General features: G+C 39.8%; 2 protein-coding genes across 11 annotated transcripts in view; both read right to left on the minus strand.

Annotated features, from left to right (window-relative positions):
* PGCKA1 (PDCD10 and GCKIII kinases associated 1) overlaps positions 1–9411 on the minus strand; it is a 43138-nt gene extending 33727 nt beyond the window's left edge. The window contains exons 1-2 of one of the 4 annotated variants that reach the window (XM_085545588.1): positions 9299–9411; positions 8713–8783 (exon numbers count right to left, since the gene is read on the minus strand). The gene's annotated coding sequence lies outside the window, so the exon portion shown is untranslated. The other 3 variants (XM_085545589.1, XM_085545590.1, XM_085545587.1) reach the window with 3 other exon arrangements.
* A 4842-nt stretch (positions 9412–14253) lies between these two features.
* The window catches only part of NWD2 (NACHT and WD repeat domain containing 2), a 51155-nt gene continuing 43167 nt past the window's right edge, over positions 14254–22241 (minus strand). For 3 of the 7 annotated variants that reach the window (XM_015862508.3, XM_015862509.3, XM_015862512.3), the window contains 2 exons: positions 21531–22120; positions 14254–19972 (listed from right to left, as the gene is read on the minus strand). In XM_015862508.3, the coding sequence (XP_015717994.2) occupies positions 16040–19972; positions 21531–22120 (4523 nt within the window). In that variant the 3' untranslated portion in view covers positions 14254–16039. Of the gene's footprint in view, positions 19973–21530; positions 22121–22241 lie in introns of those variants that run through there. The other 4 variants (XM_085545592.1, XM_085545594.1, XM_085545593.1 and 1 more) reach the window with 4 other exon arrangements.

The following is a 22241-nucleotide window of genomic DNA, read 5'->3' on the forward strand; positions in this document are numbered from 1 at the left end:
CTAGAGAAATATGGCAGGTTTTTGGAGACTGGGCTCCATGTGGTAGGTGGGAGGGGATTTCTGTGTTACTGATTAATTCCAAATTGTGTGGGATTTTCTTGGCATAAATGAATGAGGTCTTCAACAGTTTAAGCTTAATTTTCCTTCTGTCAAATGAGCTGTAAGAGATACGTAATGAGGAATATTTGAGGATGGAGGACTCTTGAATGTTCAGGGCTTGATGGAGTTAACCTTTCCATTAGTCAGGGAAAGGGAGCCCAGCTTTCTCTGAGTGGTAGTATATTTACTCACCCAGTTTATATTGCAAAGTTTCCAGCAGCCTTATTCAAGAAACTGTATATCTTTTGGAGCACAAAGGGCTGTTTTTTGATATCTTCAGGTGTTATGCTTCTTACCAGGGATACCATGGAGATGAGGAAAACCAAAGCAACCAACATAAAGTACAAATCCTGCATGTTAATAATAGTCTCACACAGACTGAGAAACAGAAGGCCAAACCTCAAAAACAGGTGGTTCCTTATGGACTCAGTTGTTGGGTTTGGAATTTTGTGTGGGTTTTTTAGGTGAGCTATTGAGCTGCATTAGCGTTGCACTGTGCAGTGAGCCCTGTGGACAGAAGTCTATTGTGGGCTATAGGAATGTGAGATACTGTAACAGGCTAGAAACAATCTGTTTTACCAAACAAAGAAATCTCAGTCTATGATTAATGTAGTTTCATGTCGAGAGTACAACATACAAATCTAGGCTCATTCATGGCATGATAGTGAACAATGCATGCCCTGTAGCAGCGGAGCATACCACTACTGGATTATCTGCACTAAAAGGACTTTAGAGAAGTTCCGCCAGGTTTACTTTATTCTAACAAACGCTCATTTAATGCAGCTGTTACAGCAGTGCAAACTGCAGATTTGCAATGAGCAGTGCTTCTGGGGCTCAACTCAGATACAGGCCTTATGAAATAATTTTCTGCAGATTTGTCTTTTTGCATCAAGCTGAAATGATTCAGAAAATGGAAAATAATTTCATAAGATTAGGAGAATCAATGATTTACAGGCTCAGAACTGTGAGGCAAAGGCAACTTAACGGGTTTGTCAGCTTAACAGGCTAAGGCAATTTAACAATTTTGGGGGAAAACATGAAACTGTAGCTCCTTGAAAGCCAAAGGTAAAAGCATTTTTGTTGGTTTCATTGTTTGAAAGGAAATTAACTTAGATACAGGAAAACATGCCATTTCATGTGGCTGGCAGACTGGAAAATCTTCAGGGAAAATCTCACAACAGTATCTTCAGACTGGAATGTAAACAGAAAGAGAAGACACTGAAACCTGTTTAAAAATAGCTTGAGCTTGCAAGAGTTACAACCTTGGATTTTTACTGCTAACCTAAAACTGATCCTACAGAGGGGAGTAGGTATGACCCACAAAGCATGTGCTATAATTTTACTGCTCAGCCAAAATGGGTTTTTAATTGTCAAGTCTGAAAGAGGGAGCCATGAATTAACAACTTAATTCTTCTGCTCAAAAGAAAACCAGTAAGTCTGAGAATCAGAAGACTTTGCTTAGGGTACAGGGATAAGACATGTGCAGAAGAACGGAGAGGGAGAAATAAAGCCTGGAGAATAATGTGCAAACAAGAAAGTGGCAAAAATTATTTGCTCCTCTTGACAACAAAAACAAAACAATAACAACAACAAAGAACTCAAACTCTCCTTATTCAATTATTCTGTTATTCAGTTTCTTTCCTTGGGCTGTTCCCCCTACATCGATCTGCTCCTATATATAAGGATCAGTTTTTTCACCTTATTTTTCCTAAGCATTTCACTTCACAGAAAGAACCATCAGCAAAGAGCAGAAGAGCAGAGGACTGTTTGGGTCAAAGCTACAAATCACTGTGAAAATCGATAACAAAACTTTTAAAATAGGAAGATACAGAAAACACTACAACTACTTAAAGCTGCACTCAGTAAAAACCTCTGGTACAATACCTTAATAAAGACCCTGTCACGGAGTGTAACTTTTTTCTCTTACACGAGTTCTTTTTGACTCAAAGGGTTTTCTTTTAAATATAACACTTAGATTAATGTGTAAAGCACAGAGATAATTTAATCTAGAGCTGTTTAGAGAGCCAGTGAACTTTTCCATTTAGTTATTTTCAACCAGTTTCCTTAGCAGGCATTGAGTGATGATGCGTGGCTAAGGGAATGATCAGTCACAGTGGCTTTGTGAATAGGAGCAGAGTTTTATGTTGTGATTACAGCAATTATTTCTCATCATGAGGCAGGTCCAAAGTATTGACCATTGCATTAGGAAGGTGCTAATGTGACAGTGATACAGAAATGGTGAATGAAATACAGATGAATTTCTGCAGCATTATTGAATTGATAATCCTGACTGCATTTACTACCTGTTTCAGTCTCAAGCTGAACAGTACTTGAAAGCTATAGGAAAGTATTAATTCCACTGAAAGACTTTCTGGAATCGGGTCAGTATAGTAATTCTTTCATTTATAATTTCTTTCTTCCTTTTGTTTTCATGTAATTATTGGGAAGAAAATGGGTTGAATTCATCAGAATTATCAATGTAGATTGCATAGTTAAGACTGACTTGTGGGACTCTGCATTTGCAGCTGAATGCTTAAGGCTCACAGCACACTGACATTTCCAGCAAGACTCCTTATTCCAGAGAGTTTATCTGAGGCTAGGTACAGTGCATCTCAGGTAGCTCCATCATAAAGCAAATGTCTGCTGCCTGTATGTAATAACTTATCTACCTGACATATTTCCTCATGACAGGAGATTTATTGTCAGTGTGCTAGGATTTAAAGGGTTAGTCTCTGGAGACAGATTTGGCTCTTAGAGAATTCAGGAGACTTAATTTCAAATTCTACCTCTTGTCCAGAGCACAGGGCTGATTTACCTCCTTGCTTCCCAACCCAGTCTTTGTCACTTGCAAGATGTGGATATCAGCATGTGTACTGAGCTAAAAATGCTCAGTCGCTCTCCAGTAAAGCTTTATTTGGAAGGATGGCAGAGAAGTGAAAAAGAACTAATGGTTCAGGCTGACTGATAAGTGGTGGTATTGGCATGAAAGCAGCCCATTTTCGTTTCCCTAGCTCGCACTCTTTGCTGTTTTCTTAAGTGGTCTTTGAGCTTTTTGATCATCTGTGCATTAGCAAATCTGTCTGTTTATATGTGAGTGGATGGAAATGTTTTTATGGTAGGTAATGAATTGGATAATTGCACCAAGCATTAGTGTTTAATGTATATCTGTAAATATGGACTAGCCTTTAGCAATCTGAGCATATTCATCCAGTGCAATGGAAAACATTTGCAAGTGATTTTAATTTAAAAAGAGATGTTAAGAACAGAAATGGGACATTGTACATGGTTGTAACTTCTCAGGCCCCTGGAGGCCTTCAGTTTAGGACTGATCATGATAGCTTCTGTTTCATTTACATTGCAAATGAAATCTTAGGTTATTTTTCTTCATTATGTTGTCTGGCAGTTGAATCAGTATCTTTGCTGCACAGACGTGGCCTGTTCAGTGGAGACGTGCATGCATTCAGATAACAGAAGTACAGGGCTGATATCAAGCCCTGCAACATCTGCTGAATTCACATGGGGAAAGGGAATATGAACACAAATACACAAAGGGCACAGCTACTGCGATGGTAAATATTATTTTTTCCATGCCACACCCAAGCCAAAAATAGAGACAGAAAGGGCCTTAACAAAGCTTTATTCAGGTTTCTGGAAGTGGAAAGTTTTTTTCCACTGATCTCTAAGTGAACAGGGCTGCCAGCTTGCTTCAAAAATCTGACACTGCCAAAGCCTTACACTTGTTTTACTGCAAGTAGATTGGAAGAATACTTTTGCTGTGAGCAGATCAGAAGAGTAGCTCCTCATGAACAACCAGTGTTAAAATCACATAGAGAAGATTGCTGTCAGGCTTGAATGCTGTAAGAAATGTAAGAGCTGCTTAACATTTTTTAGGGGAGAAGAAACTGTAGGTCCTGTAGAGCAGTACAGATTTGCTGGTTGGCCCTGGGGTGGCTGCAGCCCAGACCTGGGAGCTGCAGAAGGTGAAGGGGAGAAAAGTGTTAGGCTGCTGCATCAGGACGTGGGCCCCTTGTTCTGTGTCCTGCACTGTTGCACAAGGTTCAGGTGCTGAGTAAGGCTGATAATGCTGGGCACTCCCAAATCTAATAAAAGTGTTGCAAGAAGCTGTGGGATGAAGGGGGAAGTGAGAGCTGTAAATACAACCACAGCAATAAATTTAACCATTGCAATAAATCCTGGGGGAGAATAGCTTTTCAGAGAAGGAAAGGACATACTGCCAGGCAAATCCCTGAATCTGTGGGAATGTGGTTCCATATAGCTCATTTGGTACACTCCTTCTGCTCCTGCCTTAAAGCAGCCTCCAGAGACTCCACATCAGAGTTGACATTATGGACATTAATGCCAACCTATCTGGGCAAAGTGTCTTCACACCCAAACGCATCTGTCCTCAGCAGGGAGTGTAGTCAAAAGTGAAATAATCTTTTTCTATGTAGTCTGGAGATCTTCTGTCCTTGGGCAGAGCTGAGCTGCTGTGGCACTGAAATTTATGCTGGTAGCAAAGCGCTGGGCAGATTTGTGGCAGCACCAGCACAGCCTACACCAGGTCACATATTCTGCTCCTGGCCTGTGTATGAGGATTTGGTACTATTCCCACTGTTGTCAGTATGGAAGGGTCCTGGAGGAGGTTCCAGGTTGAAAGGTTTTTCAGTCACTTGGAGTACATTTCCTGCTTCACATTGGATGCTCTCTTCTACTCATCTCTTGCACAAAAGCAGATTGTCTGCTATAGCAAAGCATTCGCCTTCTTCTCATTAAATCCAAAAGTTAACTGCTTTTTAATAACAATGCACAGCTTTCTTTCATAGCTGGGGAATGACTTAAAGTGGAGCCAGGCCCATTTGGTTTCACCAGAAAAAAAGTAAGCCCCAAGGAGATGGCTTGTTCCTTGCTTTCCCAAATGGAAAAATAACTTATGTGAATTAATAATAGACTATTTGACCACAAATATTTTTCTAACCAGAAAGCATCTGTGGCTTTGCAGCCAACATCTGTGGTTAAAGTGAAGAATTGGAAATTAAATAAACTTTTGTAGAAACTGCAGACAAAAACGTCACACAAAAAAGGAACCTTAGGTCTTTTTTTTTTTCTTTTTTCTTTTTTTTCTTTTTCCCAGCTTCCTGCTGTAACTGATTAAATGTTTAGTTTCCAAACTATGTACTCAGCTCTTAATAAAACTGTAAAGTTCCTCCATATGTCCGAGCAAAAGTGACTTAGAGGGAAGATCGAGGAAAAATTGCTGTTTTTCCCCCCTTTCCAATAATACTTTTGACCTTTCTACCAAAAGTTATTTTGTCCATTTGATATCAAACTTTCAATAAGTAAAACTATGTCACTTGTTGTACCTATTTTCCATAGCAATATGTCCAGTTTGCTGGAATTCGTGCTCCTTAGCTTTGCAAAACCCAGCCATGTCCATGCATCATTGCTTGCACTTCTTTTGGTGGAAGAATGAGGCACAGTGTGCTGTCAGGTGGCAGATGAACAGGTTTTGGAAGAGGAATTTTAAGTTCCAAGCAAATATTTATTATCTGATGACATCACCTTTCAGTGGGTTGCATATGTCAAGTCTTGTCCTCACCACGTCACTTGTGAAACGATGGTTGTGTGAGATGTTGACAAGACTGAGATTGTGTTTAACTAGATACTGTGCAAACACAGAAAAAGGCCTCCCCTTCCTGAAAAACGTGAATGAAGGCTTTCCTGAGGTGGTAGAACAGCACGGAGTCAAAGCAGACTCTGGTCTCCTGTGCAGGCCCTGCTTGCCCTGAGGTCTCCTGTTGGCTGGGGCACTGGGCACCCTGTTCCATGACCAGACACTTCCTCTCTTCTGTCTGTCTTTCTTTTTCTGCACAGGACTGTCACACAGAGACCATGCAGGCCTTCTCTATCACTTGCCTGTGTGGTCTCCTTCCCTGTTATATTTTATATGCCTCAGATCCTGTACTTGGTTTTCTGCTCAGTGGGAAGGAAAGCATCACACTCTTGCCTATATGAAGAACCTTGGTTGAAAGCAGATACTTCCTTAAGTGTTTCCTTGAGATGTGATAAAAACAACCATGTGGCTAATGAAGAGCCTTAGCACTCAAAAATATTTCCTTTGCATGGTGATCACTTTCTACCTGGCTTTCCAAGGAAGCCACAGATGCATTCAGTCACAGCTTTTGCTCTGTCTTCCTGCCTACCTAGAGCTGCAAGAAAATGAGCAGGTTCACGATTTGCAGTATAAGCCTTAAATCTGATACAGGTTTCCTGAGATTCACAAGCATTTTGGAAAAGCCAGGTTAACCTTTAATCAATATTTTGCTTAGCTCTGGTTTTGGGAGAACAGAAAACAATTCCAGACTCATGGAAGCATTTTAATTTTTATGTTTCCTTGGTTTTTCCCAAAGACTGAAGATAAAAATTCTGTCTTGGATTTGCATGAATCTCGGTTTCAAAGAATATCTTTTCTAGCGTACTCTTGTACGTCTTTGACTTGTGTGTCCTTCCTGTGAACAATACTACATTTGGATGTTGTGTTGAGGGACATAGTTCAGTGGGAGCTATTGGTAATAGGTGAATGGTTGGACTGGATGATCTTTTAGGTCTTTTCCAACCTTGGTGATTCTGTGATTCTGTGATTTGATTCTATGTTGAAGTGACAGAGCAAGCTAATAGGTTGGGTTATACCATTAGAAAAACAAAACAAAACAAATGCAATAATTAAAACAGTGTAAATTACTGTAAAGATTGTAAGATTTTTGGTATAATGAACATCTGAACTGCTAGCATGCTTGGAGTAAACTCTTCTATATGCCTCTCTTTGGAAATGAGCTACTTCTCGCCCTCATTAAGTATCTGTTTGCTCAGAGTGACTTTAGCATTTCTTGTGTCTTTCACCCTACAAAGACATGTTATTTAATCAGTGTTCACAGATTTGCCTGCTCCTAAGTGCTGGCTTTCATAACCCACCCAATTTGTACAAACATTTGGTAGAAGAGTCTGGCCTTGGCAGGCTGCTCCCCACAGGTCAGTTGGGTGCAATGCTCACCTTAGCAGAAAGCTTGTGTAACAGAATGCCTGTGTATTTGGGGGTCTGCTGTGTTTCTCTTATGTTTAGATTTTGCTTACCAAATAAGCCCCTTATCTACAAGAGTTACTGAATAGATAAATGTGTATGTATTTTTGTAAATAATTTAAATTCAGAGGTCAGTTATAGTAAATTTAAAACAGTTGTTTTAAAACATGGTTGTTTCTTTCTACATCTTCATCTTCTTAGTGAACTCCTCTGCTGGGAGGTGAGCAGTACCCATAGCTGGTAAAAGACTCGGTGTCTCAGGCTGGACCTACATCAGGTTGAGATGGCCACCCTGGAAGTGAGCAATTGTTTTTTAAGCTCTAGTGATAAACTTGTTGGAGCTCCAACTTCCTTGGGTTTATTTTAAGTACTGGTAATGATAAAGCAAAGAAAGTTGAGAGCTTATCTATATGTAGCAAGGTGTCATAGTTATTGTTATTCTTCACTTCTTTTTAGTATACTCTAGTGTTATGTGCAAAGAGGAAAAAGGTTTTCTAGAATAAAGTGAAGAAAATGTACATTGCCTGCAATTACCACCTGCTATCCTAGGAGTAAAACTATAAACACCACTTACTCCTTTTATGCAGTGAGAATCCCCAGGGGGTGGAAATCTAAAGGTGCACTGAGATCTTCTAGTAAATATAGGTTTTGTAGCTCTGCAGCTACAGGTAAATGGTGGTTTTTATCGTCTACAACTAAATTCCTATAAAGGGGTAAAAATGGTGAGTATGTATTGCCCCATGTGAAAATAATTACAGTTTAGAGAAAAACTGTGATGAAGAAGATCTTTGTGAACAAAGTGCTGATGCCGCATCCTGGACAAATCCTTCAGCAAAATGAAAAAAAAAATGAACTGCAATATTGCCAGCAATTGTCAGTGAAACTTTATCACTTAATGGATATGCCCTCATACAATTTAACTTCTCAATTAACTGACTGCCTTTCCTTCTACTCCCTGTTTTTGTTTTTAATAATTATTATTTTTTTCTCCTTTTATAGAGCACTGAAATACCCTCCCCATCTGCATTTCATTTGCATTTGTAAGATATTTTTTCCTTTTAAATGCATCAAATTGAAGGAAGGGAAATCAGAAATCATGAAAGTTCAGCAAGAAAGCCACATCCATTAAAATATACTTTCATCAGAGTGACTGAAACAATGTGCAGTTCATGGTATAAGTAAAGTCAGAAGAGCTCTAAATCCCTTCAGTTCAGATGTCAGACACATTAACTCCCCTTTTACCTTGCATACTCTAACACAACAGTCTAAATAGCTAAGAAATCTTTTAAAATATCAGTTTTTCTATAGTTACATTTCGTTTAAGAGCATTGTTTTGTTTGGATTTCTGCTGAGCCAACCGAGCATATAAACAAAACTGATTTTACAAAAGGTGAAACAGGTGAGATCTGATATTTTCCAGATAAAAGTTAGCTTATTTTGAGAGCTAAAGTTAAGAAAGAGTGTACACAACATGTCCTACAAACAGTTTCTCTTGAAAGCACAGTGTTGTAAGTTAAAGGAACAAGAACTTTTCCTACCTGTAGCTTTTGTCCTGATCAGGAAGTGTTGCTTTTTTCTGATTACAATCTTCCATGGCTTAGCTCGGCTCCTGCATTTGAATGTTAAATATGTAAGAATGCCTTGTTTAGCTTGGGAGTTTGCATGACCTCTTAATGAGACACTGTAGTTAGTGTCATTGGGTATTAAGTCGTCATGTGACTGCAGATGAAAATAAAATCCTTTAAAGTTTGCATTTAATACTTCCTAGAATCTGTAACCCTTTACCTGCAAGCTGGAGAAAACCTGACAGACCTCACTGCTTTCTAGCCGGGTTAGAAAAGGAATGGGAGGGATTGCAAGTGCCGAATAGTTCTCCACTGGGACACCCGCTCACCACAACCACAACAAAGTCCAAGTCTGTCAGTGTGTTAACACTGTTATTTGCATATTCTTAAAATTAAATCTTCTCATGCCACAGGCAGTGCTGAACAGCTCTGGTAAAAATCTCCTCTGTTGTATCAGAGTATTACTGAGCATAGAAATTGAGTCCCACTGTTCCGGGTGATGCTCTGCAGAGGAGCTCTGCTTTAAGGTAGGTGTTTGCAGGCACCCCCTAATACTTACTGGTGAAAGTTGCTGACTTCCCTGGAATCACTTTGGTTTGGGTGTGGTGTTTCCAAATGCGCTATGAAAGATGTTCTGCTGCTGCAACCCAGTTATGAGAGTGTTCCCTGTGCGGGAGGAGAGAACTGACTTAAGCAATATCTGCTGGCAGCTGTGTCAGGTGTTTCCCAGCTGTAATCTTTAACGTGAGTAGATGTGTAAGTGGAAACTTAAAGAAGAAAAAAAAGTCCTGGAAAGAACTGGCACTGACATTACGTTAGGATGGGGGTTCCAAAGCAGTACAAGCAGAGGTAGCCCACTTGAGAACACTTTGGAAATATTTTGCTAAATTCTCTGTTTGTTTATGGTTATATGAAGCCTGGCTGCTGTACTGGTAGAGGTATTGTTCTCACTCCCAGTGACTGTTCACTTAGAGTGGCCCTCTGACTGGTTGGAGCTTGCACCCCTGTCTTCCCAGTGGAAGAGGCATGCTGAGTACTGCTTGCCTTACTCATGCAAAATAGCCTCTTAAAATCTCACTTTATCAGTGAGCGGGGTTTGCCTTGTGTTTCCCCTTCTAGACGCTATGGTGAGGACAGTGTTGCTCTGCCAGATTCATGTCAGGGGTGGGCTGGGGCTGCCGTGTAGGTGGTGGGGCAGCAGGAGCACTGGCTGTGCCACCTGGCCACATGCAGAGCAATGAAGCTGCCTGCAACACCACTGCCCAGCAACAAAGTCGTAAAAGCTTCTTTGGATCTGCTTATTTGAAGCAGAGAACTGTGCTGTAATGTAAAGGCAAACATTATCCGCAGCTTGTGAGTCCAGCAAAGCTCTGCAAAGCTCTGTGGCAGACTTTTTTGATTTTCTTTTTTTAATTTGTCTAAATTATATTCTACTTATTTATTTTTGCTTACATGCTCTTAGCATTGGCTGAAAATAATCTCCTGTTCCTGAAATCTGACTTTTTCTATAGGCATGTGCAAGCTGTTAGAATCTCTTTGAGCTGATAATTTGGTCAGGTTTTTACAGATGTGTCTTGGATGGAGTGTCACACCACAAGTAGGATAATATTTTTTCCAAAGGAAAAGTAGTTGAGATATTCAGCCAGCAGAAACCCTATTTTCCCTCTAATCTCACTGTAGACTGTTTTGGTGGTGTTTTTATTAATTAATTAATTTGTTTGTTTGTTTCTATTTTTCTTTTTTCATTTTGGAGGATATTCCTGTTGAGATAACACTCTGCCTTGACAAATTGCAGCCCAAGAGGTTAACATCGTAAGTTAGATACCATCAGCAAAGTGGTCTTACAGTGGGAAATTCTGGGCACTTACTTAAGAGGCAATTCAATAATGGAGACAGATGACAACAGGCTGGTATGTTTCTTTCAAGATCTTCTGTTTTCATCTGTGCTTTGGTGTGTCTGTTTTTTTTGTTTCATCCCCTGCCTTGCAAATGTTGTGTATTTCACTTCAAGTCTGTTGACTGGAACTCTTTTAGTCCTGAAGCTTTCCAGCATACAAAGAACACCACAAAATTCACATGGAATCAGGTGATGACATTATCTCTTTTGTATGCTGTGGTAAATGAAAGAGCTGTGCTGGTGCAGCAGTGTTATGTAGTGAAAGCCATGCCAACAGGAACATGTGGATGTGCCCTAAATTTGCCTTCATGTATTCCCTGCTGAGGCTGGAGATGGAATCCCTGTGCTGCAGACAGGTCAGGTGCTGCAAGTGGTGGAGGCTGCAGTCATTTGGAGGCTTTGCTGGGTGGGATGGAATATCCAGATGCTTCTTGAACACTGTCAGGGATGGTGACTCCAGTGATGGAGAAGAATGGTTGTGTGAACTGCTCCTCCTGGAGAAGTACCTGGCAAAGTGCCTCATTCTATGATCCTTAGAAGGATCATAGAATATTCTGATCTGAAATGGACCCAAAAATATTATCTACTCCTGGCTCCACACAGAACACCCCAAAATTCAGTCTCCATGTCTGAGAGTACTGTCCAAACACTTTGTGAACTCCAGCAACTTGGGGCCGTGACCACTGCCCTGGGGAGACTGTTCCATGCTGCTCCTTCTTTAGTACAGAACCTTTTCCTAATCCCCAGTCTAACCCTCCCCTGACACAGTTCCATTAATTCCCTTGGGTCTGTTGCTCCCCTCAGCCTCCTCTTCTCTGGTCTGAACAAAACAAGAGACCTCAGCTGCTTCTCACACACCTTGCCTTCCAGACCTTCCAGCATCCTTGTTAACTTCTTTCAGCCTTTGAGTTTTGAGAATTGACATTGTGATTTAGGCCCACACTGTGATCATCAGTGGCTTTGTAAAAGTCTCCAGACTACCTCCAAAATGCCAGGAGTGGTGTTTGGTGACCAGGCTGGAAAGGCAAACCAAGGGAAATAATGTAGTCCATTGCTCTTCCTGCATCAAGGTGGAGCTCCACAAAGAAATGTTGAGTAATATCTTTAACAGGGTGTAATAATTTTAAAGTAGGTCATATTTGTAACATAAATGTATAAAATGACTTTTAATAACAAGTCCTTGACAGCTATCCTGAGGTCCTACTTCACATTTTGACATTTACGGGTCATATTTGTGAATATGTTAAAAATGTGCGAAAAAATAAAATGCCCTTGATTTTATAATTGAAGAAATAGGGATACATAACAAAATTTCTGTCATTTTGAACTTTTAATATTTACTGTAAAACACTGAGTAGTTTTATGTAGCAAAGTTTTGGTAGCATGGAGGACTGTGGTGTGGCCTCTGTAAGAGCCCAGAAGCTGTCTCATGTTACCTAAGAGTCAAATCCATCTAGGGTGGATATATTATATCTTTTAGTCCCTTATGAAAAAAAGAAAACAATGTGTCACAAAGACACATAAGCATCACATCAGTCAACTTGCCTTGAAAAACTTTCAATGTAATTTTTTGACAGTCACAGTGAATTCTCAGGACTTTAAACTGATCTAGGGCTGAAATAGTCCTTCCCCTGTTTCCTTGTATGACCATTATTATAGTGGCAGATATTTGTTTCAGTCTCCCTTTGCCACTTGAGAACACTTCTGTCACTACAGGTTTCTGAGCAGGACTTGCTTATGCAGCATAATATAATCAGTGCAGGAGAAACACTGAAAACTGAAAGCCTTCTGAATGCCTTTTCCAAGCTACCTGTTAACTCACATTTGATGTTATCTGCTAGTAGCGTGAAAAAATTTAAATGGCCACAGGCCGTATGAAATGAAGTCACGGGCCGTGCATTCCCCAGTTGTGGTGCAAAGGAAATGACTGATAAAAATGTTTTTTTCTAGCTGACCTCTGGCTTACCTTTGCCAGCCAAAGAATTTCCGGCTATTTCCCCCCTAAAGCTTTCTTGCAGCTATGGCCTATTCCTAGAGCCTCATGTGTCAGAAAATATGGACCTTCATCTGATCCTGTTTATTGATGCACTTTAGATAAAGAATGAATGAAAGCTTTGTTCTGGATATGCAAATAGTGCTCCTTAAGAGAAAGTAAATTGCCCTGTTCCTCTGAAGAAATAGAATAGCACTTTGTATTTGGGTCTCTCATTATTAGAGAAACTGTTTACTTTCTATACAATAGTATGGGAGTGCTTGCAGTCATATTTGTGAGGGCTGTGGAGCACCCAGTCTTGCAGCAGCCGGTATTTGGACACCCTGCAGCCTGATAGTGTTCAGAAACATCTACTGTGATAGCTCAGTGTTCATCTGACACCTGAGAAATAGACTCAGAAAGGTGGAAAGCTGAGTACAGATACACTGAGGTAGATTCAAAGTGTAAAGAGGAACAGGATCTAAACAGAATTCTCAGTGAGATTATAGACCCAATACTAGGCAAAAGGACTTAATTAAAGTAAGAGTCATGTGTATGTTTGTCTTTCTTACTGGTTTACAATTAAGAGAAATAGGAGTGCTGCTCCACTCTTGATCCCTGGTTAGAACATGTGAGACTTGAGACTAAGGTTCAAAAAATGAAGGGAACACTTGTTCTGTTTATATACATCATTAACTTTCTAGTGCCACCCAGCTGCTTCAACAAAGGCCCAAATCCCCTGTTTGACCTGAGCTGAGGGAAAGACTGCTCTCACTGGCAGGTTGACCATCTGTTATGTTGGGGACTGTCTCCAGCCCCAAGATGCTGTGCTACCATGCAAAAGTGGTGAGGCAGAAAACAAGAGGAGCAAGTCTGGGTACACCACTAATAAACCACTCAGCTGAAGTGATGCTGACTGTGTTCTTGTACTGCTTCTCAACAAAGAATGTTTCTCTGTTTCTGTTTTGTTCTGTTTCTATGTTATGTTCAGCTGTTACCCAATGTTGGTCACTCTGCTGGCAGATAAGAGATGTATTTTCACTCTTTCAAGATCACAAAGGAATTGGCTTTCTGACATGCAGGTTATTCACAAGGACATCAAGACTGGCATGAGTGAGTCATGCCCTGTTTTTGAAAGAAGATGGAAGGAAGGTTGCTTACCTTCAGAACAGGAACCTTGGAGAAGTGGATTGCAGAACCACTTGCAGTTCCACAGCTCTTCAGAGGAGGGGGATTTCAAACACTCCCTACTTTCCTGGGCTTTCTACTAGATAGGTTACACATATTTTCTGTCTGTTGAGTTACATGCAGGCAGAATGTAATCTAGTCATAAGGAGAGCCTAAGCATGCTTTGCAAATTTCAGTGGCTTTTTAATGTTTGATTTAGTTAACTTTAATGAGAAAAATACTGGAATTCTCCTTACATAGCCCTTAAATAATCATTAGAATACAGGCTAATGGGAGCTGCAAATATCTACAACTATGTCTCTCTACTAGCGTGAAATTTGCTGCTGTGGAGATGGCCGACATACACTCTGTACAGCATTAAAGTCTTGAGATATAGCGTGAGCTGAGACTACAGTACTCTAAAATGCATTATCCTACTGGAGCTTTCCCTCAGATTAAAACTGCAAACACATACGAGTCTGTGTCCTTAGTTTATTAGTACAAACAATGCATACACAAGACTGTATATTGTTTGAAGACTGCAATAGATTTCTAATTTAACAACTCTGTAACAAAATTTAACTAAATTTGACATTTATGAAAATATAAATCTCTGATTCAGTAGGTTTTTCCCAACAATACAAAGTTTACATAAAAACATTCAATATGATCTATTAGTTGCAAACAAGTTAGGAAAAATCATTCAAGTCACTTAATATACTATATTGGCTTGTACATAGAACATTCACACACTACATTAAGTTCCAGCTTAGCATTCATTTCTTGGAAATATGTGGCATGAAGTTCTCATTTTAAAAATGAAACTGTTTTGCTTGAACCATGTGAAAAATTTTCCTTGGATGTGCCATCTTTAAGGTACGTAAGGAGGGAGATGTCTTCCTATGTGTTCAGATGATGTCCAGCATTTCTTTCACTTGGATGAAACAGAATTATTTTTTTTAAGCATTTGTTGTTATTTCACAATTTCTGCCTTGAAACTGATAAAACTGTACAAAAGGCTCGGAACGGTTCTAAAGCGGAAAGTGAAGCTTGTAGGTAAGAAAAAAACATTACAAATTGGAACAATAAAGAACCTTTGGGCAGCATTTGCATTTAGTGAAGAATTAGCACATATACAAGCGGTCCCAGAGTGTTTGGTCATCTGATCTGTATTTAACATGGGAAAGAACAGAAATGATAGTAAGGCAAATGTTTTTAAGATTAAAACATGGCATGTCTGAAAACTTTCTGTCAAGAGTACTTTGGGAACACAGGAGATACTTTAGACTTTCTTACATCAAAACAGGCAGCCATCTTTTAACATATTCATATGTTCAATTGTTTATCTGCAATGCCCTTTGTCTTTGAAAAAGTTAGTTTTAATGACTAACACACACTATGAAGACATATAACTTCCTCTAACCAAAAACGAAGACCCAACTCTATATTCCTTTTATTATGATCTACGTTTAATAACTTTTTTTTTTTTTTTTAATATATATCACAATACAGAAACCTGAAATCTCTGCATGCAGTTAAAAAAAGAAATCTATTAGTCCTTTCACTGAGGTGAACAAGTGTCTATCAGCTCACATATTGTCACATTTGCAGCTGAGTGGTACCTATGCCTTTCAACCCTAAATCAATCCCAATTAAAAGAAATTAAAAAATATTTTTAAAATGATGATGGAATGTATCAAGTGTTCCAGGTTGGCAGGTGACATCTTGTCATTGCACCATCAAGCAAGAAAAATACGTTTTTGCAAGTGGATATAAAGTTGGCTGTTAGCTATAGATTCAGCTCTGACCACTTATAGGCGACTTAGTTTATAAACAGTGGTCTGCCTCTTCTTTCTGATCACATGGAACTTTAGCTCTAGTCAAAGCTGTTTGTCAGTTGCAGATAAGATCAGTGAACATTTGTAATAGCATAACAATTTTCAAAGTATTGCTAGAAATTGTTAATCAAGGCCCTGGTGAAATCTTGGACTGAACCTTGTATTCCATAATTAAAAAAAACCCTGCAGCCCGTTGCTTAAATATTTGCTTCATGTTCCCTCCCAACGCCCTCCCCCCCCCCCTTTTTTTTTGTGTGTGTGTGTGTGTTTGTGTATGTAAATATAAGAATATCTGTAAAGGAAGAAATAGCTGGTCTGCCCTCTGCTGTTAATGTCTTCCAAGAAATGCACTGATTTTTACTTGAATTCAGAAGACAAATCTATGTATGTATACTATTACTCGGGTAAACTAGTCCGGACAGATTCTCAGTTGTCAGAAGCAAAACTGTGTCCTCTGCAGTCTATGGCTGAGCACACCCTTTCATAGCAATAGTTGTGTTTTTTGGTTGGTGTTGCTTCACTCACCTCAGGCTCTATAACTGTAATGGGGCTATCCCTGGCAAACACTTCAGTTGATTCCCTCCATATGCAGTCTGCAGTCACTTTGAAGCTATAATTGTGACATTTTGGTCTAATCACTTGTGTCGTGTTGTTGAAAATCTGACGGCTGTTTGAAGTAGCAATTTTGATTTTCAATGCTGCGTCGACTCGATCCACTACAGTGTAAGTGCCTATACTTCCGTCATCAAATCCAATAATAATATTTAAATGTCTCTGTGAGAGTGTAAGGAAAGTGGGAGTCTTATAAAGAGAACAGGCACCAATGTTTTTGCCGTCCGCTAGCCTCATTACAATTAAACTAGAGATTGCACCATTGTCATCATCTTCATTGAGAAAACAGATGTACACAAGATAGCGGCCATCACGAGACAGCCTTTGCCGCCAGATAACACCTGGAGCGTGAACTACACGAAGTTTTCCACTGTGTAGATCAAGCACATTGATGTTCTCATCACCACGGGTTATAATTCCTAACTTGCCGTTTGGGGACATTTCAAAGTCTTCCAGATTTTTCAAGAAATTGGTAGGCAGTTGTACACGTCTGCAGATGACTTCCTCTGTTAAGCTCCAGATGTTCACAGTTTCAGTAGATGTTATAAATACTATAATATCTGGGCAGTCCGGTATCAGTTTGACATCTACAATGCTTGCACCGTCATCACAGCAAAACTTCTTGGTTATACTGCCTGTCCAGAGACTCACTGCCAACACTTTATTCTTTGCCATTCCGACCACAAATGTATTTGCGGTTGTTATAAATGCATTCTGTAAGGCAACTAAAATATTGCAAACCCTATGTCCTGTGGCCAGTCGCCAAACTCTGGATGCATTTTGCTCACAGAGGGAGACTACAAACTGATCATTATGAGTTATCATTAGCTCAGAGATTTTTTGCCCATTAATGCGAAAGATGTTTTCGCCACTAACAGTGTGCCATACATACTGGCTGCATTTATCATCTGATGTAATCATTATTTCTCCAGAAGAGGTCAGCACACAGTTTTCAACAATACCTTCGTGCTTGAATATAGCTTCAATATATCCAGTGCTGAAGTTCCACTTGTGGACAGAATCTGATCCATCCAATGTGTATATTAATTCACCTCTGGCTGGCAACACCAGTCTTTGGATAGGTTTGCCAGATTTGTCAATATTGGACATAGCAGTTATGATGTCTATATCCCAGATAGAAAGGACACCACTGGTAGATAAAGATAGCAGCATGTTATGATGATTTGATTTAATTAGCCTGACTATAGTTCCTGAGATTTCCTGTAAGCTTGCCATACACTGTCCTGTGTCTCTTCTCCAAACAAAAATGGCTGAGGTATTTTCCATTGAAGCAATTATACAGTTGCCATTTTTGGACAACACAGCAGATATAAAGCGCTCGTTGTGTTTAGCTCTGAACTTTTCAGCTACCTTCCACACATGAGTGTCAAGAAGCTCAATGCTGAGAGCCTTACAAATTAAAATTGCACTTTGGTCTTCAGAAAGCTCTATGCTGACAACTTCACTGTCATCTCTCCTGCAGTCAAAGTCATCTGTAAGCTGGGGATTTGTGATCTCCTCTGTATTCCAAACAGAGAGGCTGCCTTCACTGTCCACCATCACCATTTCTTGGGCCTTGTCCAGAATGAGAAGGAATTTCACAAATCCACTAGAAAATTCAGAGGTCACAGTGGCCAGCTTTTCTCCACTGCCTAAGTGAAAAATGGTTGTTGTGTTCAAATACTGTCCACAGAAGGCATAAACTCCATCTGGAGAACACTGCACACAGGTTACCTCGTACCAGCAGTGGAAGTGATAGAGAGGCCAGCCATAAAGAAGGTCTATTACAGTGACATCTTTGCTGGCTTCCAGCCACGCAAGTGCATGGTTGACTGATAATGTAAACCCATTTATAAAACTGGAAGCCCCCCCTAATCCACAATGTTTTGACCCTTTAATTTCCATTTCAGACAAAAGACAGGAATTTATATTATCATATATCAAAAGAGTGTTGTTTGTTGTAGCCACTACAAGATACCTCTCATCACTAGTAAGTTTCATCCCTATGATAACAGATGGAGAGGTTGTAATCTGCCTCAGTAGCTGGCGAGTCTCTACATCCCAAGTGCTGATGGAGCCATTTTCCAAAGCAGCGATGATTGTACTGGGATTAAAAGTAGGCAGAATTTCAGTGACATGCATGCAGCTGGATGACAGTGGCAGGCGCTCAGGGCTGTAAGTTACATCCATGGAAGAATGCAAGGGGACGATAGAGCAGTACTTGGGCCCATCCTTGTCGCATTCTAAGAGGAGATGTCTGAGTTTAGGCAGTGAACTTACTACTGGCAGAAGCCTCTGCTGCAACTCAGCAGAGAGTGAGCCTGGGTATTTTACTACTTTGAACTTGATACTGCGTAGGGTACTGGCCAGAAATTTCAGTTCTTTTTCCTGTGAGTAGGTGTAAGCCAGTTCTATGTCAGAAAGTGCTTTATCAAACTGCCCTATTCTAATCATGGTGTACAGCCAGCTGAAGTTCATAATGACTCCATACAGCATATCATCTGTTCTTCCACATCTTGTCAAGTGATGAATAAGCTCTGTCATTTTTCTGTGATTGATAAAAAAGATGTCAGGCTCTAAGGGATTACACTGAAAAACCCACGGCTGATCAGGTGCCTGCCTGTCAAAAGCAATCTGATCCATGCAGTGCTTTTCTTCCTCATTCAGGCCTCTACTATCACGGTCAGGGCAACTGTTCAAATACTGGTCATTGCTGTAAAAAGGTTTTCTTCGTCCACCTGACCAAACACCAAGAAAATATTCCGCCATGACTGTGTGCATTTCCTGCAAGTCTTCTTCATTGTTCAGATACAATTTCTGTGCAATTAGGTGCAAGTGTCTGTTTGCCCAAAGAAGAAGGGTAACATTTTTCACTTGTCGCTCTATTAAGTATCCCTGCAAACCCTCCTTAAGCCTTGCAATGTATACATACGGAATTCTCAGGGTATTACTTTCTGGGATACTCTCCCTTACTTCATACATAACACTGTTGTCAAGGGCCAAAATATCTTCCAGTTCCATTTCACTCAGGCCAGATTTGGACATAGTGATGTAGCCAAGTGCTCTTGACAGTAGCCGTGATCCACATTTACTTTCCAGTGACCAAAACAGCTGTTCTATGCTTTCATGTACAGTGACACAGAGGGAAGACTCATCCACGTCTTTGTGAGATCTCCAGTTCTTGACCTCTCTGAAGGTTAAGTTCACAAACATAGGCAGTGTGCATTTGGAGAATGCTTCATTGACATAGATTTGTTGCCCTGATGTTACTTTTCTTTTAACTCGCAGCAGTTGATGTTTCAGTACTTGGCTACACATCTTTCTGTCTCTTGCAATCAATTCAATGTAGTTGTCTTCTTCATGAATAAGGCACCTCAGTTTTTGCAGGATCCCATATTTGTTTGGCAGTGTTGACAAAATTATCCGTACAGAACGGGGAAGGTGAATGGGAAGCCACCAAAGCTTCCTAGCATCATCATTATCTGTTAGCTGTTCTAGGGCATCGAATATTATCACCAGTGGCCTGTGGAATGAAGACTCATTCAAGAGATTTATGAACAAATCCCGGAGGTCATGAATCTTTTTTGGGTAACTTTGCACGAGGCAACGATAATTGACTGCTAATTGTTCACAAATGCTTTGAAGTATATTCTTCAGATCTATGCTTGTTTCAGTGGATCCCAAAAATCTTATAATTACCACAGGGTCAGAATCAGGTCCCATCTCTTCTTGCAGCCAGGAATAGGCCTGGAATACAGAGCAGTATTTAGTTAGGATCTAAACAAAGCACAGTAACAGAGTTTATATACAGTAATAGCCTACATATGAATAAACATTTCTAAACGTGAGTGGTTGAATGGAAATGCTCTCAATAGTAGAGCCTCAGGTTGCTTTTGATTTCAGTGCACTGGAGGAAATTTTTATCTTATGTCATCTTTGGGTATCCCGGCTAATATCCTAAAACACTCAGACCCAAATCTGTAAGAGGTTTAAATCTATGGGGATCTGAACAGAATTTAGTCCATAAATCCCAGGGTGCTCTTTGCAAAATCCATGTCTCACTTCTAGAAATCAGTAGGTAGACTGGCTGGGCAGACCAGTTTGGCACCTAAGCTTGTTTAATATTAATTCCCAGCTGAGTATAAATACATTCCCTGGCAATTTTGTTGGACAGGGATGGGAATATAGTATTAAACATTCTTAGCTGGTTACTTTAATTCCTGGCCCAACGGAGTGCACTCTCTCTTGGTGTGCCTGTGGCTCTTTTATGCTGCCACAATAGGTAAACAGTATTTCTTGATATTTTTTTGGTTATCATACTATAAGCAAGTGAGGAATGTGGCTCTAAATCCTCTCAGTCTGTGTAGGCTAACTCGCTCAGTTCTCTCATATGCTAATTCTTTTCACTCCACTTGAAGTTATTACAGAATATTTTAAGAGAAAAATGTAACCAAAGCCTCTGGGTGAACTTATGTACTGAAATGAGATTTTGAACTGCAAATCCCTATTTTATGTAGGCAACAAATGTGAATCTATAGGAAATCACATTTGAGAAAGGCAGGATTTTAAACATTATTGTTCCTTTGTCTATTTCCTTCTGGTTGATATGGCTGTTTCCCAACCGACTGTGCCAGATTCTCTGGGCACCCTCTAGGGGACTTAAAGTTGTGACTTTCAGCTGGAGTATTAGGCTTAAAGATGCTAGCTTGTGGTTTTTTTTTTGTTTGTTTTGGGTGTTTTTTTTTCGGGTTTGTTTTTGTTTTTTTTTTTTTTTTTGTTTGTTTGTTTTCTTTCTGCATCTGGTTCTGTGTTGCTCAGTGTTTCCCCTCAGGTCTCTGTAGTACTCAGCTCAGTGGCTGAAGAAGTATGTCAGATAAAAAAGGTATTTTTGCTGATTATTACAGATAGTTGTAGTTAGTATATCAGGCTAATTCTGGAGTACTTTCTGATGAGAATGTTAAACAAGATAGCATATCTTGGAAAAGCGTGTTGTATCTGTGAATAACATTAAAAACAGCATATGATGTTTAGACGGTTCCAGGTTCATTGGACTTTAGTGGAACCAAAGGGAAAGAGATCATTCTAAAATACATGTTTTTAACCCTACCTGCCTTTTGAAAGCTCTATGTCTTTTTAAATTCATTTGAGTATATGACATAGACATGTTGTTATTAAAAGGCAGTCCTTTTCTGAACTTATATACAATAATATGCAGTACGTGTATTTTATAATCTTTATTTTACTAAGCTGGCCTATACACACTTATGATCCTGGCATCACCATTCTATGTAAGGCATTTATTTACCTTCTTTGCCACTTCGGCTAATAAAAGAGTTTTCCCTGTGCATGGTCCTCCGTATATGACAAGAGGGTTAATGTGTCCTATTTTGCTAGGTAGAACATACTTGTGAACTATGTTTAATGCCTCACATCTGTATTCATAAAAAGTGGAGTATGTTTTACATAGTGATGAATGCTGAAGAACTTCATCATACAGCAAGTCTGTCTCGGTGTCAAAATTCTGCTGCACTGTTGCCTGGATTATATCGATCATGTCTTCATAGAACTGTTTACCAAGTCCTTCAATGTAATGATTCTCCACTTCTTGGGAGTACCCCAGTTTCATGTCACAGTGAGTGACGGATGTGTACACTCTCAGATTGGAGGATGCAACGATGGTAGGAATGAATTCATCCCTGAGCTTGATCAGTTTCTCATGAGCTTCAGGATCTCGTAGAAACTTCCCAGCTGAATGTACCACATCCATGTATTTTCCCATCTCTGGAATTTTAACAAAACGCTCAATGTTGGCAATTTTCCGAATGTAGCAAACACACTTCTTTAGGAAAGCTGGTGTTTGTTTACCCAAGGCAAAGTCAAGTTCATCTTCAATAGCTGAGGATGAAAAGAGAACACAGAGTCCCTGTTATCTTTTCTTTTTAAACAGTTTAAGATCCTGCCCTCCTCCACCCTCCCTCCCCAACATGCAGACTCTTTAATGATAGTGTCTGTTTTC

The sequence above is a fragment of the Coturnix japonica genome, chromosome 4 (genome assembly GCF_054131305.1).
Source record: "Coturnix japonica strain WE chromosome 4, WE-NBRP24, whole genome shotgun sequence".
Classification (NCBI taxonomy): domain Eukaryota; kingdom Metazoa; phylum Chordata; class Aves; order Galliformes; family Phasianidae; genus Coturnix; species Coturnix japonica.